At 39.2% G+C, this 19,588-nt stretch overlaps 1 protein-coding gene across 3 annotated transcripts in view; it reads left to right on the top strand.

Annotated features, from left to right (window-relative positions):
* The window catches only part of GRM8 (glutamate metabotropic receptor 8), a 766,011-nt gene that overhangs the window by 645,530 nt on the left and 100,893 nt on the right, over positions 1-19,588 (top strand). For all 3 annotated transcript variants that reach the window (XM_067746898.1, XM_067746900.1, XM_067746899.1), the window contains exon 9: positions 16,519-17,460. In XM_067746898.1, the coding sequence (XP_067602999.1) occupies positions 16,519-17,460 (942 nt within the window). The remainder of the gene's footprint in view (positions 1-16,518; positions 17,461-19,588) is intronic.

The raw sequence follows: 19,588 nt of genomic DNA, 5'->3' as shown, positions 1-19,588 counted from the left end.
CCTGTTTTAAACTCACCCATTCTTTTCCATTCCCAGTAAACTGACTGTCCTGGCCTCACTCACTTTTCTGCTCTTGTCTAGGGCCTCTCCTGTTTGGGGCCACACTCCTTTCATTGGACTATTATTTCGAATGCGTTGTGCCTACTCCACTGTCTCCTATCTTCTCTGCTCCCTATTCTGGACTTTCAGTCAGTTTAAAATTTTTTTCTACCGTCTATCATGTCATGCACTGCCCTGGGAACCAGCAGGTACAGGCAATAAAATGCTGTGATTGGGCGTGTGGCTTTAGGCCCCCTCCATCACTGAGTAACTATGTGATATGAGGCACGTTACCTACTGCTCCGTGACTCCTTAGACAAAATGGGGTAGGGTCAGGGGTACCTAACCCACAGGGTTGTTATAAGCATTTAATGTTCATTACTTAGAACAATTCTGGCACATAATGTGCCCTCAGAAAATGTTAGCTATTATCGTCAGCATCATCCCTCTTTATGTTCTGTTTGCTTAGCAATATAAAGTGGCTTTCCACTGGAAATAAGTCATTCCAAACTCCTTTGTCTATCTTCTCACGTTTTGAAGGTATTTACTTCCTATAAATTTCCATAGATTGAGTTAAATATACACTGAGTGATATGGCTAAGATTGAAATAGACAAGTGTTTTGTATTGAACATCTATTAAATTGTTCAAAATATCACAAAATGTTTTGTAAAGAATTATCTTAGTTTCTGCATGCACTTATAAATCAACATAGTGTAGGAAAAATAGGAAATGTGAATAATTTAAAGGGATATCCTAAGAGTTAACAAAATTGCCTGTAGAGAGTATTACCCCTGAGCTGATTTTCATGTTATTTACTTCTACTTATTAGCAATGAAGGATCTGCTTAACTGAATTTAGTCATCATAAAATACTGGCACAATATATATAATATAGCTATCATATATGACATTTATGTCATATTTTAAGATTTAAAATTAAAATATGAAAGCTTTTAAATAATATTCAGAAAAGATCTGACATACCAAATCATCCTGAGAGGTTAAAATAGTTACTTTTATAGTAAACATTCAGATGAATTAATCTTAAATGAAAAGCTTTTTTTAAAAAATTAATTAATTAGTTTATTTATTTTTGGCTGTGTTGGGTCTTCATTGCTGTGCGCGGGCTTTAGTTGCGGCGAGCAGGGGCTACTCTTCGTTGCAGTGAGCAGGCTTCAGTAGTTGCGGCACAAGGGCTCAGTAGTTGTGGCTCACAGGCCCTAGAGAGCAGGCTCAGTAGTTGTGGCGCACGGGCTTAGTTGCTCCGAGGCATGTGGGATCTTCCCAGACCAGAGGTCGAACCCTGTCCCCTGCATTAACAGGCGGATTCTTAACCACTGCACCACCAGGAAAGTCCCTTAAATAAAAAGCTTTTATCTAAAAAAATTATTTTGGTCATTTAGAATATAATCATGAACATAGTAACACAAGTTGTAGCTCAATGCCTTTTGAGTTCAAATGACCACTCTTTATAGTATTCAAATTATAACTTTTATGATAAATTTAACATGAAGGAAAAAGATTAGTCTGTTTCAATACTATGGCTACAAATACCCCGAGCTCCCTGGATATTTGCATATGCCGTGTGTTGGGGTGCAACCTAGCATGGGGTTAGTGCATCCCACTCACCAAAAATATTGTAGGTCTGACTTCCTATACTAGTCCCCAAAACCAAGTGTCCCACAACACACATTCCAACATCCACACTGGCAGATGCCACCCTCTCCAACCTTAGAGTCAAGGGCAGAAGGCACTAGCCTAGATGCTTTTCTCTGCATAGAGCTGTGATGTGAGAAGGCGCATCTCATGTGGCAATTACCAGGAACTGACATTAAGAGCTGAGAGTGGGAAAATTAAAGCAAGAAACCACAGATCTGTATGAAATCCAAAGACCGTGGTTTTGCTTGTTGCTGCTGACATAGTTTTATTAGCAGAGCAGCTGTATTTATTATAAGTAGAGAGTGGGTACATTCTTTCTAGTGCTGCCTCTCAGTCCTAAATCAAGGTATATGCAGAGTTTCTGAGCACCTTTTACATTTTCCATTCACAAAACATTTTCACAGATGTTAACTTGTTAGATCTTTCCAACATCCCTATAAGGTGTGTGTCAGAGTACATAGCCTCCCCAAAATTAGCTTCTTGGAAGGTATGGTTAAAATAATCTAGAGACCACACAGATTTAGGAAAGAATAAGTTTACTACCATCCTACTCAAAACCCTAAATAGAGAGTAGTTATATATTTGGAGTAGTAATAGGTGTGCTTACCACACATTCTACTTATTAATCAACTTATGTTTTTTTCAAACATTGAATTGCTACTGAATCCTATGTCTTAATAAAGGTAATGGGAGGTGAAACTATCTGTCCTTGAGATTACTGTGTTCTCGGTCCGGTGCAAAAATGGATATGTGAACAGATAGTCACAATATAATGCCAAGGAGTTATAATAAAATACATAATGCAATCCAGGGGAGGAACATACCTACCCGACTGCTGTAGGGTCAGTCAGAGAAGACTTCACAGAAAAATTAATTTTTTTGTCATGAAGGCAACCAGGTACTCTCAATTTTCAAATTGTATCCTCATGAAATTTGACTGTCTTTGGGCACCACTGACCACTTCCTCTTTCCTGAAATTATCTGTTTGGCTTCTTGGACCTTGGACCAGGTTCTTCCCTGGTTTCCATCTGACCGTATTTTTTCATTCTCCTTTACTAATCTTCCTGTGTCTGCTCCTTAAATTTTGCTCTTGCCATGCCTCCTTTGTGTCATCTTCCCTTCACACTTTCCATTGTTTCTGTGGGTGAGAATTTGCTAATACATATTCATGATCTCAACTGCCTTGCATATGACTGTGCCTTTGAAATCTTTGCCCAGGGAAACTTAACTCATGAACACAGATCATGTGTTCATCTGATTCATGAGCTTCCTGGCTTGGAAGCTTTGCTGGGGCTTTGAATGAAGGACACCATCACCTGTTCACTTGTTCTTCCATTCCTTCTTCATTCATTCAACAAATATTTATTGATGGCCATTGCAGGGTAGTCGTCACATTAGGCTCTGGGATGCCACACACCAGGCTCTTACTCTCCTGAGGAAAATAAATTTAAATTGGTGCTTGGCAAAGTGTGGTTCACTAATTACATGACAGAATCACTGGAAGAAGAAAGACTTCTTTAAAAATGCCAACCAGAGAGACCTTCAAGACAGCGGAGGAGTAATATGTGCACATCAAAATCCTCCCCACAAATACGTCAGAAATACATCTACAAGTGGAACAACTCCTACAGAACATCTACTGAACGCTGGCAGAAGACCTCAGACCTCCCAGAAGGCAAGAAACTCCCCACATACCTGGGTAGGGCCAAAAAACAAAAGAAAAAACAGAGACAAAATAATAGGGAGGGGACCTGCACCAGTGGGAGGGAGCTGTGAAGGAGGAAAGGTTTCCACACACTATGAGCACCTTTGGGGGTGGAGACTGCGGGTGGCGGAGGGGGGAAGCTTCGGAGCCGCGGAGGAGAGCACAGCAACAGGGGTGCAGAAGACAAAGCGGAGAGATTGCCACACAGAGGATCAGGGCCGACCGGCACGCACCAGCCCGAGAGGCTTGTCTGCTCACCCGCTGGGGCGGGCGGGGCTGGGAGCTGAGGCTTGGGCTTCGGTCCGAGCGCAGGGAGAGGATTGGGGTTGGCTGCGTGAACACAGCCTGAAGGGGGCTAGTGCGCCACAGCTAGCCGGGAGGGAGTCCGGGAAAAAGTCTGGACCTGCCTAAGAGGCAAGAGACCATTGTTTCAGGGTGCGCAAGGAGAGGGGATTCAGAGCACTGCCTAAACGAGCTCCAGAGAGGGCGCGAGCCGTGGCTATCAGCGTGGACCCCAGAGACGGTCATGGAATGCTAAGGCTGCTGCTGCCGCCACCAAGAAGCCTGTGTGCAAGCCCAAGTCACTATTCACACTGCCCCTCCCAGGAGCCCATGCAGCTTGCCACTGCCAGGGTCCCAGGATCCAGGGACAACTTCCCCGGAAGAACACGCGGCGCACCTCAGGCTGTTGCAACGTCATGTTGGCCTCTGCCGCCGCAGGCTCGCCCCGCATTCTGTACCCCTCCCTTCCCCCTGAGTGAGCAAGAGCCCCCTAATCAGCTGCTTCAGACCTAGAGACACATACAGACTGAAAGTGAGGGGATGGACAAAGATATTCCATGCAAATGAAAATCGAAAGAAAGCTGGAATAGCAATTCTCATATCAGACAAAATAGATTTTAAAATAAAGACTATTACAAGAGACAAAGAGGACACTACATAATGATCAAGGGGTCAATCCAAGAAGAAGATATAATAATTGTAAATAGTTATGCATCCAACATAGGAGCACCTCAATACATAAGGCAAATACTAACAGCCATGAAAGGGGAAATCGACAGTAACACAGTCATAGTAGGGGACTTTAACACCCCACTTTCACCAATGGACAGATCACCCAAAATGAAAATAAATAAGGAAACACAAGCTTTAAATGATACATTAAACAAGATGGACTTAATTGATATTAATAGGACGTTCCATCCAAAAACAACAGAATACACATTCTTCTCAAGTGCTCATGGAACATTCTCCAGGATAGATCATATCTTGGGGTCACAAATCAAGCCTTGATAAATTTAAGAAAATTGAAATGGTATCAAGTATCTCTTCTGACCACAACGTTATGAGACTAGATATCCATTACAGGAAAAAAAAACTGTAAAAAATACAAACACAGGGAGGCTAAACAATACACTACTAAATAACCGAGATCACTGAAGAAATCAAAGAGGAAATCAAAAAATACCTAGACGCAAATGACAATGAAAACACAATGACCCAAAACCTATGGGATGCAGCAAAAGCAGTTCTAAGAGGGAAGTTTCTAGCAATACAATCCTACCTCAAGAAAGAAGAAAAATCTCAAATAACTAACTTAAGTTTATACCTAAAGGAATCAGAGAAGAAGAACAAAAAAATCCCAAAGTTAGCAGAAGGAAAGAAATCATAAAAATCAGATCAGAAATAAATGAAAAAGAAATGAAGGAAACGATAGCAAAGATCAATAAAACTAAAAGCTGGTTCTTTGAGAAGATAAAAAAAAATTGATAAGCCATTAGCCACACTTATCAGGAAAAAAAGGGAAAAGACTCAAATCAATAGAATTAGAAATGAAAAAGAAGTAACAACTGACACTGCAGAAATACAAAGGATCATGAGAGATTGCTACAAGCAACTCTATGCCAATAAAATGGACAACCTGGAGGAAGTGGACAAATTCTTAGAAAAGCACAACCTTATTAGACTGAACCAAGAAGAAATAGAAAATATAAACAGACCAATCACAATCACTGAAATTGAGACTGTGCTTAAAAATCTACCAACAAACAAAAGCCCAGGACCAGATGGCTTCACAGGAGCAATCTGTCAAACATTTAGAGAAGAGCTAACACCTATCCTTCTCAAACTCTTCAAAATATAGCAGAGGGAGGAACACTCCCAAACTCATTCTACATGGACACCATCACCCTGATACCAAAATCAGACAAAGATGTCACAAAGAAAGAAACTACAGGCCAATATCACTGGTAAACATAGATGCAAAAATCCTCAACAAAATACTAGCAAACAGGATCCAACAAGACATTAAAAGGATCATACACCATGATCAAGTGGGGTTTATCCCACTTGAATGCAAGGATTCTTCAATATATGCAAATCAATCAATGTGATACACCATATTAACAAATTGAAGGAGAAACACCATATGATCATCTCAAAGATGCAGAAAAAGCTTTTGACAAAATTCAACACCCATTTATGAAAAAAACCCTCCAGAAAGTAGGCATAGAGGGAACTTACCTCAAAATAATAATGACCATATATCCCAAACTCACAGCTAACATCATTCTCAATGTGAAAAACTGAAACCATTTCCTCTAAGATCAGGAGCAAGAGACAGTTGTCCACTCTCACCACTATTATTCAACATAGTTTTGGAAGTTCTAGCCACAGCAATCAGAGAAGAAAAAGAAAGAAATGGAATCCAAATCAGAAAGGAAGAAGTAAAGCTGTCACTGTTTCAGATGACATGATATTATACATAGAGAATCCTAAAGATGCTACCAGAAAACTACTAGAGCTAATCAATGAATTTGGTAAGGTAGCAGGATACAAAATTAATGTACAGAAGTCTCTTGCATTCCTATACACTAATGATGAAGAATCTGAAAGAGAAATTAAGGAAACACTCCCATTTACCATTGCAACAAAAAAGAATAAAATACTGAGGAATAAACCTACCTAAGGAGAGAAAAGACCTGTATGCAGAAAACTATAAGACACTGGTGAAAGAAATTAAAAATGATACAAATAGATGGAGAGATATACCATGTTCTTGGATTGGAAGAATCAACATTGTGAAAATGACTCTACTACCCAAAGCAGTCTACAGATTCAATGCAATCCCTATCAAACTACCAATGGCATTTTTCACAGAACTAGAACAAAACATTTCACAATTTGTATGGAAACATAAAAGACCCCTAATAACCAAAGCAATCTTGAGAAAGAAAAACGGAGCTGGAGGAATCAGGCTCCCAGACTTCAGACTATATTACAAAGCTACAGTAATCAAGGCAGTATGGTACTGGCACAAAAACAGAAACATAGATCGATGGGACAAGATAGAAAGCCCAGAGATAAACCCACACACATATGGTCACCTTATCTTTGATAAAGGAGGCAAGAATATACAATGGATAAAAGACAGCCTCTTCAATAAGTGGTGCTGGGACAACTGGAAAGCTACATGTAAAAGAATGAAATTAGAACACTCCCTAACATGACACACAAGTATAAACTCCAAATGGCTTAAAGACCCAAATGTAAGGCCAGACACTATCAAACTCTTAGAGGAAAACATAGGCAGAACACTCTATGACATAAATCACAACAAGATCCTTTTTGACCCACCTCCTAGAGAAATGGAAAGAAAAACAAAAAATAAACAAATGGGACCTAATAAAAATTAGAAGCGTTTGCACAGCAAAGGAAAACAAGACAAAAAGACAACTCTCAGAATGGGAGAAAATATTTGCAAATGAAGAAACTGACAAAGGATTAATCTCCAAAATTTACGAGCAGCTCATGCAGCTCAATATCAAAAAAACAAAGAACCCAATCCAAAAATGGGCAGAAGACCTAATTAGACATTTCTCCAGATAAGATACACAGATTGCCAACAAACACATGAAAGGATGCTAGACGTCATTAATCGTTAGAGAAATGCAAATCCAAACTACAGTGAGGTATCACCTCACACCAGTCAGAATGGCCATCATCAAAAAATCTACAAACAATAAATGCTGGAGAGGGTGTGAAGAAAAGGGAACCTTCTTGCACTGTTGGTGGGAATGTAAATTGATACAGCCACTATAGACAACAGTATGGAGGTTCCTTAAAAACTGAAAATAGAACTACCATACGACCCCAAAATCCCACTACTGGGCATATACCCTGAGAAAACCATAATTCAAAAAGAGTCATGTACCACAATGTTCATTGCAGCTCTATTTACAGCCAGGACATGGAAGCAACTTAAGTGTCCATTGACAGATGAATGGATAAAGAAGATGTGGCACATATATACAGTGGAATATTACTCAGCCATAGAAAGAAAGGAAATTGAGTTTTGTAGTGGATGGACCTAGAGTCTGTCATACAGAGTGAAGTAAGTCAGAAAGAGAAAAACAAATACCATGTGCTAACACATATATATGGAATCTAAAGAGAAAAAAAAAAAAGGTTCTGAAGAACCTAGGGGCAGGACAGGAATAAAGACGCAGATGTAGAGAATGGATTTGAGGATATGGGGAGTGGGAAGGGTAAGCTGGGACAAAATGAGAGAGTGGCACGGACATATATACACTACCAAATGTAAAATAGATAGCTAGTGGGAAGAAGCTGCATAGCACAGGGAGATCAGCTCGGTGCTTTGTGTCCACCTAGAGGGGTGGGATAGGGAGGGTGGGTGGGAGACGCAAGTGGGAGGAGATATGGGGATATATGTATATGTATAGCTGATTCACTTTGTTATACAGCAGAAACTAACACACAATTGTAAAGCAATTACACTCCAATAAAGATACTAAAAAAAGTGCCAACTTGAGGTTCCTTTCCAGACCTATTAAATTGTAATATGTAAGAACTGGGACCCAGTGAGATGTATTTTGTGTAAACCCTGTAAGAGATTCTGAGGAACATAATTTAAAATGCAGAAAATCTCTTATTCAAATAAAAAGAAAATCAAATAAATAAATGCATAATTACATACTGTAAAATTGCCATTGAAGAAGACTACAAGGTGCTGTGTGTTGTATAATAAGGGATTAAGGAGGGTTGATACCTAATTACCTGGGAGTTAGGCATGGGGAGGATCGTGCCTGGCCATGTGGTTCATCAGACATGATGTTGAAGTAAGTGTAATGCTAAGGATGACTCTCAAACACAAGCTTGGATGACATTGTTTGGTTCCTCTTTTTTCTCTTGCCACCCTTCTCTCTATTTTCTTCACTATATCTTAAATCCAGACCATCTTCTTCATCACCACCTCTTCTAACGGTTCACAGGCTCTTGTTTTGCCTGGAATCATGACATTATTCCCCTATTTCTTATCGTTGCCTCTGTATCACTCTTTTCCCTGATATCACAGTGATCTCCAAAAGAAAAAAATATATTTTTTACATATTTATATAAAGTTTTTTTTTTTTAGATGTTGGGGGTAGGAGTTTATTAATTTTTATTTATGTATTTTTGCTGTGTTGGGTCTTCGTTTCTGTGCAAGGGTTTTCTCTAGTTGTGGTTGTGGAGCACAGGCTCCAGACGCGCAGGCTCAGTAGTTGTGGCTCACAGGCCTAGTTGCTCCGCGGCATGTGGGATCCTCCCAGACCAGGGCTCAAACCCGTGTCCCCTGCATTAGCAGGCAGATTCTCAACCACTGCGCCACCAGGGAAGCCCTATATAAAGTTTTATATTTATATTTTACATGTGATCACGCATTTGGTTAAAATCCTTTAAACATCCTCTATGGCCTTGAGAATAAAGTCTGAAAACCAAAACCTGGTGCTGCTTACAACATCCTTCATGCTCACTGCCGTTCTTTGGATTCCTGTCACCATTGCCTTTCATCTGGAATTCTAACAGCCTCAGCGTGTTTGGTGATTGACCCATATCTAGTCTTGGGTTCCTTCAGTCTTCTACCTTGCAGCGCAGCAATTCTTCTAAACGATAAAGCTCATCATCCCTATCCTTGTTATAACCCTTCAGAAGATCCCAGCTACCACCTTCAAGATAATAACCAAATTACTCTCAGTGGCTTATAAGGTTCTTCACGATCTAGCATCACCTCTGTTCCCTAGCTTGCTTCTTACCAATTCCCCCAGTGCTTTTATTTATACTTTTGCTATTCCTTATACCTTTAGTTTCTCCAGTTTGTTATGACTTCTTACCCGTGAATCTTGATGTCTTTTTTTTTTTCTTTTTTGGCTTGAGATCCCCTTCCCTGGTTTACCTCCTATACATCCTTCAGGCTGCTGTTCACACATCCCTGAAGCCTATGCTTGGTGGCCCTGCTGGATCCTCTTTTAGCAGTACCATTTCCTCACCCCTTTTCTTTTTGGGGAGTTTCATACTGAACTGTGACTGGCCCTCTGCTTATCTCTTTCCCCACTTGCACTGTCTCTGGAGGCCAGCAACCATGTCTTGGTCACTGTTGAATCCCCACATCAAAGCTTGTCTAGAACATGCAATATGGCTTTTTATATAGCAAATGAAGGACTGAGTATAAATACTTCCTGACTGTATCAACACAGTTTGCATATTTAAAAACTAACAGCTTTATTGAGATAATTCAAATGCCATAAAATTTGCCCATTTTAAAATACATAATTCAGTGGCTTTTAGTATATTCACAGACTTGTGTATCCATTACCACTAATTTTAGACCATTTTCATCACCTCCCAAGAAATCCTGTACCCTTGAGTAGTAACTCTCTATTCTCTTCCCTCCTTAGCCCCTAGCAGTCACCCATCTACTGTCTGTCTATGGATTTGCCTATTCTGGACATTTCATATAAATTAAAATCACACACTGCGTTTCCCTGGTGGCGCAGTGGTTGAGAGTCCGCCTGCCGATGCAGGGGACACGGGTTCGTGCCCCGGTCCGGGAAGATCCCACATGCCGCGGGGCGGCTGGGCCCATGAGCCATGGGCGCTGAGCCTGCGCGTCCGGAGCCTGTGCTCCGCAACGGGAGAGGCCACAACAGTGAGAGGCCCGCGTACCGCAAAAAAAAAAAAAGGAACAAAAAAACCACGCACTATATGGTCTTTGTGACCGATTTCTTTCACTTAGCATATTTTCAAGGTTCATCTATTTTATAGCATATAATAGTACTTTATTTCTTTTTAATATTTGGTTGAATAGATAAAGCGCATTTTGTTTATGCACATTTGGGTTGTTTCTGCTTTTTTGCTCTAATGATGCTATGAACATTCATGTACAAATTTTTGTGAGAACATATGTCTCCAGTTTTCTTAGGTTAAAATTACCTAGGAGTGGAATTGCTAGGTCATATGGCAATTCTGTGCTTAACTTTTTGAGGAAGTGCCAAACTGTTGTCCAAAATAACTGCACCATTTTACATTGCCACCAACAATGTAAAGGGTTTTACTTTCTCCACATCTTCAATAACACTTGATACTGTCTGCGTTTTTTATTATGACCATTCTAGTGGGTACTATGGTTTTGATTTGCATTTCTCTTACGACTGACGATGTTAGACATACTTTCATGTGCGTATTGACTACTCATATGTCTTGTTTTGAGAAATGTCTCTTCATTTCTTTTGCTTATTTTTAATTGGATTGTATGCCTTTTTAACAGTTTAATTCTAAGAGTTTTAAAAAATAAAATCTGGATATAAGTTCCTTATCAGATATATGATATGAAAATATTTTTGTCCTCTCTGTGGGTTGTCTTTTCACTCTCCTAATGGCATCTGTTGAATCACAAAAGTAATACTGATGAAGTCTAATTTATTTATTTTTATTTTGTTGCTTATTCTTTTGGTGTCATGTCTTGTCCCAGCACCATTGTTGAAAAGACTGTTTTTTCTCCATTGAATTTTCTTGTCATCATTGTCAAAAATCAATTGACCATACATATAAGAGGTTATTTCTGGGCTCTCAATTTTATTTCAGTAATTAGTCTATCTTTATGGCAGTATCATGCTGCTTGATTACTACAGCTTTGTAGTAAGTTTTAAAATCAGGAAGTGTGAATCTTCCAACTTCACTCTTCACTTTCAAGATCATTTTGTCTATTCTGGGTCCCTTATACTCCCATATGAATTTTAGGATCAACTTGTCAATTTCTGCAAAGAAGCCAGATAAGATTTTAATAGGGATTATGTCGAATCTGTTGATCAGTTTTGTATTTCCATCCTGGCAATGTTAAATCTTTTGATCCGTGAACTAGGGATTTCTTTTCATTTATTCATTTCTTTAACTTTCTTGAAATGATATTTTGTAGTTTTTAGTTAAAAAAACTCTCGCACTTTACTTGCTAAGTTTATTCCTAAGTATTTTATTTTGATGCTATTGTAAATGAAATTTTAAACTGTATTTTTAAATAAGAGTAGTCTTTGCATTTGTACAGGTTATGTAGATCTGTAATATCATATAAAACTAGGACTTCAATCTGAGAATCATCTCACACATGCTATCTTTTCAAAGGACACTAAACCTACTTACCACTTTGAACAGAAGTAGAAAGCTTTGCATGACCCAAAGGAAAGGATGAATATCACTGAAGCAATATATATCTATATACAAACATATCTATATATATGAATGTGTATACTAATATATTGAGAAACTGTACTTTGAGTTGCATTATCAAATTAATTGTGCAATGTGTAGTCATTCATATGTGAATCGTATGATTCACAAAATATACCAAATTTTGACATTTTAAATACTCATGCTAATTAAGTGCACTTGTTAAAACTATTGACTGTATGGAAATTAACGAGTAAACCTTTGAAAAGATGCCCAGTTTCACTGGAAATGTTTGCATGTACAATCTGCTGGGACATAAGTCAGATGAAGCGTTGGGTTTTTGAATACTGCAGTGGCAAACTAGTCACCACAATGATTATAATACTATGCTTATTTATAGAGCAAGATGAAAAGAGCTAGTTAAGGACGGTATGACTAGATATCAATTATCTTTAAATGTTATATTTAAAATTTTCCCACATGTATAGTAATCGTAACATTGAACATACCACTTAACATGTGGGAAAAACACTGTAATAGAGGTATTAAATTGAGCGAGAATTTTGTAGTGAATACTGGAAATGATTAATTATAGTGGGGCATTTAATTGGGAAATATTCTTGTAGTCCTTTTTTTTCAGGAGTTATTAAAACTACACAGAAGAAAATTATTCTATAAAAAATAATGTCTTTAATTTATGAAGCATTACTCTAGGTTGATTGGTCTGGGAAGATGAAAGATGAAAAAATGTAAGCACATTCACGCAGAAAGTTTTGGTTTTGTGGTTGCTGGTATATTTGTCTGCAGTAATAGTAGAATTTGACAGCAGAAGCCAGCTGATGGCTCACATTCTATGAAATGTACTGGATTGGAGCCTACAGAATGAATCACTATTGGTGAACATTGTCAAGACAGGAATGGGCTATGGTTTTATCCCTAGAAGGTCTATCTATATAACTATCATCCATTTGTTAGAACACATGTTTTAGACAGAAAACATCCTAATATCAGAATAATGCCAAAGGAGAGGAAGACACATGTTTTAAATGTACGGATATGGCTTCTCTTTTTACGCATTATGAAAGATGGTATTATTTGTTAATATAGCAAAGCAAGAGAGCTGAATGATATTTGTTGATGCTTTGTAGCACAGCTGTGAAAAATAGGAAGTTTAATGTACTCTCAAGTAGTAGTAGTTTTTTGGTTTTTTTTTTTTTGCGTTATGTGGGCCTCTCACTGTTGTGGCCTCTCCCGTTGCGGAGCACAGGCTCCGGACGCACAGGCTCAGCGGCCATGGCTCACGGGCCCAGCCGCTCCGCGGCATGTGGGATCTTCCCGGACCGGGGCACGAACCCGCGTCCCCTGCATCGTCAGGCGGACTCTCAACCACTGCGCCACCAGGGAAGCCCGAGTAGTAGTATTTTTAATTTAGCAACATATCCAAAATAAATTATGTGTCTCAGATACTAATGTATTTATAAGATCCTGACTCAAGTGTTCGCTACTTGTTCTTCCTTGGGGTGGATATTGGTTGGTTCCCAGACTTCAACTATGACATCAAAACACAGTACAGTTATACATAAATAGATTCCTTGATGAAAATGTAGTCATGTATATTTAACATGTTTACTGAAACATACATAAATTTTCTCCATTATATTAAGAAATGTAACACATATGGCTTGACTATACCGTTTTTACTAAAGAAAATTTACAACTGTTAAAAAATTGTGGTATTTTTCATTATCTTATAACTTTAATTTTTATTTATGAAAAACATTTTTCCGCTAGTTCAGTATTCAGGAAACTGATCAAGAAAATATAGTACTTAGCTTATAATGATGAATATTTATCCTCCGTAATGAGGCCTATCAGATTTGGATATATTTCTTTGTTAATAAGTCTTATTTCCTTATAGAAAATAAAGTGTATTGAGAATTAAAGAATTAGACATGTGGGTAGACAAGCTGACCTTTAAGGTCTCTAGCAAACTTGAAGTTTAATGTTTCTGAGATTTTTTTTTTTACTGCCTTTTTTTTTTTTTTTAACAGTAACATTATAAATCTATAGAAGCCCCAAAGAAAATGCAATTTTGGTTTTACAATAATTAGCTTTGAAACATAACCTTCACAGAGAGTATTTTATTATCTTATATAAGAGTCCATTAGGGTATAAAATCAATATTTTAGCCACTCAAGTGGAGCATTTCATTTTTCTCAATATTTTTGAGAGAAGCCACTTTCAATTTAACTTTTTTTTCTTACCTAATGGAATCTTATACATAAATAAAATAACTTTTCTAAATCATTAAAACCTAATAGAAAATTAACAGGGTTATGATAGATTGCTTTTCCTTTGTGGTGAAGAGACAAGGTAGAGCTAACAGTCTTGAGTGCCCTTAGGACACATGAATTACCATCTACTTTCTCAAGGGAGGATATTTGAAATTAAACATGCATGAATTATCTACTCCACCTGGGGGAGATCTGATAGCCCTCAGCAAGTGTTGAACTTCGGGGCTACAATTCTCTGCCCTCCACTATTCACCCCACATTCAAGAAAGGAAAGCATCCTTTAGCAATAGATCTATTTATGAGAATAAGCTCAGTCACATAGTTCCCCAAAGGGAGGCAACCTTAAGAGTGATGATAGAATATTGCTGACACTAGACACTTTGGGGCATGTTTTTGGTATAAGATAGTTGTCACTACCTTCTCAGTAGATTCTCAGTAGACTACTCTACTCGTGGTGGTCACAGAATGGGTCAGTAAGCTTAATTTGAGCTGCATTAGTTTCCTATTGCTGTGTAACAAATAACTCCATATTTAGCAGCTTACAACAATAAAACACTTATCATCTCACACAGTTCCTGTAGATTGGACATTCAGAAGCAGCTCAGCTGGGTTGTTCTGGCTCAGGGTCTCGCACGAGGTTGCGGTCAAGGTGTCAGCTGGGGCTGCAGTCATCTAAAGGCTTGACTGGAGCCAGACGATTCACTGTCTAGGTGGCTCCCTCACATGCATGGCAAGTGGGTGCTGACTGTGGGCAAGAAGCCTCAGTTCCTTTCCATAGGGCTGCTTGAGAGCTCTCATGACAGTCTGGTTCTCTCCCAGGAGTGAGCAGTCCAAGAGAGAACAAGGCACAGGCTAAAGTGTCATTTATGACCTAGCCTCAGAAACCACATGCAGTCATTTCTGGAATATATTATTGTTTACATAATTCAGCCCTATTTAAAGTGGGAGAGGACTCCATGAGTGCATGGTTCCAGGAGGTAAAGTTATTGGGGGCCATCTTGGAGCCAGACTATCACAGCAAATGGTAATTTTTCTTTGGGGTTTTTATAGAGCTGGTCTTGGGAAAATAAGTTTTTTTGTTTTATTTTTTTAAACATTCCTTTAGCTCTTCTCTCTGTGCCTCTTTGAGCTGTACTTTATTTCTAGAAGCCAGTACTTCCAAGTTGACTCCTTCTTCCTCAGGGGTGCCCTTCCTGTCCTTCCTTGCTCACAAATTCAATAAATATTTGAGGACAAATTGTGTGTCAATCACTGTTTGTTCACATCAGTGAACAAAATCCTTCCATTCATAGAGCTTACCTTTTATATAGTAGTAGCTTGTCATAATGAGTTGTCTCCTATGATCCATAATTTCTGGTTTGTCCTGTTAGCATTCTGTGGGATCTGATGCTATTTCCAGGTGATAGTGTCAGAACTGATTTGACTTGTAGGACACCCAGCTGGTGTCCAAGGATTGCCTGGTGGTGTGGGAAACCCCACTCCCCTTGCCCCCTCACGTTGGAATCGGGTCCAGAACCTTTAGTAAACAAATTTAAGGAAAGAGGTCAATGATTGGCAAAATTCCCTTAAAATAACAAGTTTGTTTTAATAGAGGTATTCTGTGATCTAATTCAAAAGAGTAAGATGGAACTTCAAGGGCCCGAAGCAGAGAGAGATCTCAGCAGGGGAACTCGCTCATTTGTGCCAGTTTCACTGCTTTAAGCCTACTTTTGTTCAATGGAAGACATAACCATCAAGCTATCTCACTCAGCACGGTCTTTTCCACAATGTGAAAATGCAAGAGTGGGGGAATAAGTGAATATTAAGCTTAAACAGGCAAAAACATTAATATGAGAAGTGTCAGAGACTAAAGTAGCTAATTTTGCCATTTCCTTTCAAAATTGACGCAGTGAGGTTTGAATTTCCCCAGATATGGTGGAAAGACTTGGATCACCATTTCTATGTGTGTTTATAGCCTAGCCAGTGTTTCAGGGACTCTGGCATTTATATCTGAGCTTAGCTCTAACACGTTTTTCCATGGGACTTATTTTTTTTTTTCTGTTTTAAAACTGTTTGGGCCAATAAATCTTTCTCCACATGTCAGATTGGTCAACACCAAGGAGGTAAATGGAACGTAATGACACTCATCAAGTTGATGATGTGAATGATTTATTGGACCCAATCATTTAGCACTTTCATAAAGTCAATATTAGGGAAAGAAACTCTGGGCTCTTATTATGGTAAACTGTACTGTCAGCATTCAGTGACTTATTACAAACCTGTGGCTAGGATTAGGATATTATAAATGGGGGACAAATGGAACGCTCATTAATATTTTATACCCACAGGTGGAAGACATGCAGTGGGCCAACAGAGAACACACTCACCCGGCGTCTGTCTGCAGCCTGCCCTGTAAGCCCGGGGAGAGGAAGAAAACAGTGAAAGGAGCTCCTTGCTGCTGGCACTGCGAGCGCTGTGAAGGTTACAACTACCAGGTGGATGAGCTCTCCTGTGAACTCTGCCCTTTGGACCAGAGACCAAACATCAACCGCACAGGCTGTCAGCTCATCCCCATCATCAAACTGGAGTGGCATTCCCCCTGGGCCGTGGTGCCTGTGTTCGTTGCCATTTTGGGAATCATCGCCACCACCTTTGTGATCGTGACCTTTGTCCGCTATAACGACACACCTATTGTGAGGGCTTCGGGACGCGAACTTAGTTACGTGCTCCTAACGGGGATTTTTCTCTGTTATTCAATCACCTTTTTAATGATTGCAGCACCAGATACAGTCATCTGCTCCTTCCGACGGATCTTCCTAGGACTCGGCATGTGTTTCAGCTATGCAGCCCTTCTTACCAAAACAAACCGAATCCACCGAATATTTGAGCAGGGGAAGAAATCCGTCACAGCGCCCAAGTTTATCAGTCCAGCATCCCAGCTGGTGATCACCTTCAGCCTGATCTCCATCCAGCTCCTGGGAGTATGTGTCTGGTTTGTTGTGGACCCACCGCACATCATCATTGACTATGGAGAACAGCGGACTCTAGACCCGGAGAACGCCAGGGGAGTGCTCAAGTGTGACATCTCTGATCTCTCGCTCATTTGTTCACTAGGGTACAGTATCCTCTTGATGGTAACTTGTACTGTTTATGCCATTAAAACAAGAGGAGTTCCAGAGACTTTCAATGAAGCCAAACCTATTGGATTTACCATGTATACCACCTGCATCATTTGGTTAGCTTTCATCCCCATCTTTTTTGGTACAGCCCAGTCAGCAGAAAAGGTAAGTGGCAAGAAATGCATTGCCAACCCTTTTCCTGGATTTAACTTCTTCTTTTAGGATGCTTTCCCTTCTTTCTTTTTGGTTCACTTATATTCTCTCAAGAAGCTTCAGTGTTTTATATATATATTCAAGGTCACTTTGCTCTGAATATGTGTTGACTAAGGCTGATTTTCCATGAAAAACACTTTAATGTGTCCTCCTTGGCAAGGTGGAAGATTGACAGAGCTCACATCACTTTCTGGGTCCCTTTTCCCAGTTCTGTTGTCGACTAACATAACTGTTGTTTTCCAAACGTTAAAAGAGGAAGGGAGAAAGGGCAGACATGATTCACAGGGCTGAGCTATTCCAGAGGTTTCTCAGTGCGTGACAAATGCCTCCTTTGCCGGTTCTAATGTTACTCTCAGAAAAAGCTATTCCTTAATAATTATGATGGTTTTAGTCACAGAAGCAAACTGCAACAGCAAAAACTAAGTGGCTTAATTCAGTCTGAACCGTCGTACTATTTCTCTTTAGCTCCCATTCTTATTATTTTTCCATATGTGGAGGATGGTGGTGAGGGATGAAAGAAGCAGCAATGGGCGATTATATAATGCAGTTTATATTTTTTTAGAAGTTGAAGATCAATTGAATTTCCTGAAATAATTTTCTTTTGTTACTAATCTTCCATTAACTTCACCACACAAAACACTGCATGTAAAGAACATCTGTGTGTGAAAGGAAATACATGCTGAACTGGATGTATGAGTTTCTATGTATAGAAAAGCAGAGAACTAACGTTAACCATGACTTTCAAGGTTTGGGTGGTGTGATGGAGACAACCAGCTTGAAAAACAAAGGCAAATGCTACCGTTCTAAAGGGATAGCTCTTCAGCCCTAATGTGCATATGAGAAAGTTCTTCTCTCAGAGTGAGGATGTAAAGATTATTCCATCCTCCATCATCAGAAGTCGTGAGGAAGTCAGAACATCCGGGGGGGAGGGCATTATATTCCATAGGTTCTAACATTCCAAGTAAGGTCCCACATGACTCTTAAAATGCTAACTAATTCAGAGGAAAAAATACTCAACAAGGGCATGGAGAGCTCATTAGTATGAGCATTCATCCCTTACTCGATCAATGTGGTCTTCAACTTTGAAAGCCAAAAATGTACTTCAGCAAACCTGCTGCTGAATAGAGCAAACTTGCCATGGGTTCCAGACCTGTGACCTTTCTTGACTTGAATGGCCTGATGAAAGTCCACGAATATTTTACGTAGGACCATGTTCATGGCGGGAAAATAAAGTAAGACAGTTTGGGACACGAAACTTAACCACTAGAAAACATTATATCTTGACATACACAGATGGGAATTTATTAGGATCAAACTTGTAAATTTAACATAGGAAGGGATGTGTCGCTCAAAATTTATTAGGTCTGTTTTGACATGGTTAGTTGGACTAGTCAGGGAAAAATATTGTTTTTCAGTGTCTAGAAATGTCCACATTATGTGAATTATTGATAACATCAACCTAACTGGTACTTGTATTTGTGTTTGAACCTAGAACTGTCTTTTTTAACATATTGTTTTATCTAGAGAGGGCCATAGGAAGTTTATTTTGTTTTCTTGTGGATAACAAATATTTAGCCAAACAAAATCTCCTGAGTTCTGATATCTAACTCCCTTTTCTTTTGTTTTCTCTCCCTTTACATTTTATAAAAGACAGTCTACGCTTACTTTTCATGTTGTGACGTCAAGGATCTGGGGGAGCAAATATAAATGCTAATAAGATGTTATTTCTATTCAGGGAACTCTTTCAGTGACTCAATTTTTAGAAGAAATTTTTAGAATAAATAAAATCGTGGTCCTACATCAAGCTATTGGGCGCCTTCGTAGTAATGCAAACATGCATCATAGTAAGTTTTTTTTAAGGTAACTGAAAAAAAAACAAATGACCATTGTCTCTCAGATAAGAACTCTGCAGCTGTCCCCTGAGGAGCAGTGATGGAGACAGTAAGAGTTTCAGGATGAAATGGACACATGAATAAGCCAGGGTTGGAGGCTGCCCAGTGCTGGGCCTGTGGGAGCTGTACATCCATCTGAAAACCTGGAGTGTATGTACATACTTATCGGTGTGGATCTATCAATGCCT

The sequence above is a fragment of the Pseudorca crassidens genome, chromosome 8 (genome assembly GCF_039906515.1).
Source record: "Pseudorca crassidens isolate mPseCra1 chromosome 8, mPseCra1.hap1, whole genome shotgun sequence".
In the NCBI taxonomy this organism is placed as follows: Eukaryota; Metazoa; Chordata; class Mammalia; order Artiodactyla; family Delphinidae; genus Pseudorca; species Pseudorca crassidens.
Note: the sequence above shows the minus strand (reverse complement) of the source record. Positions and strands in the feature narration are given on the sequence as shown.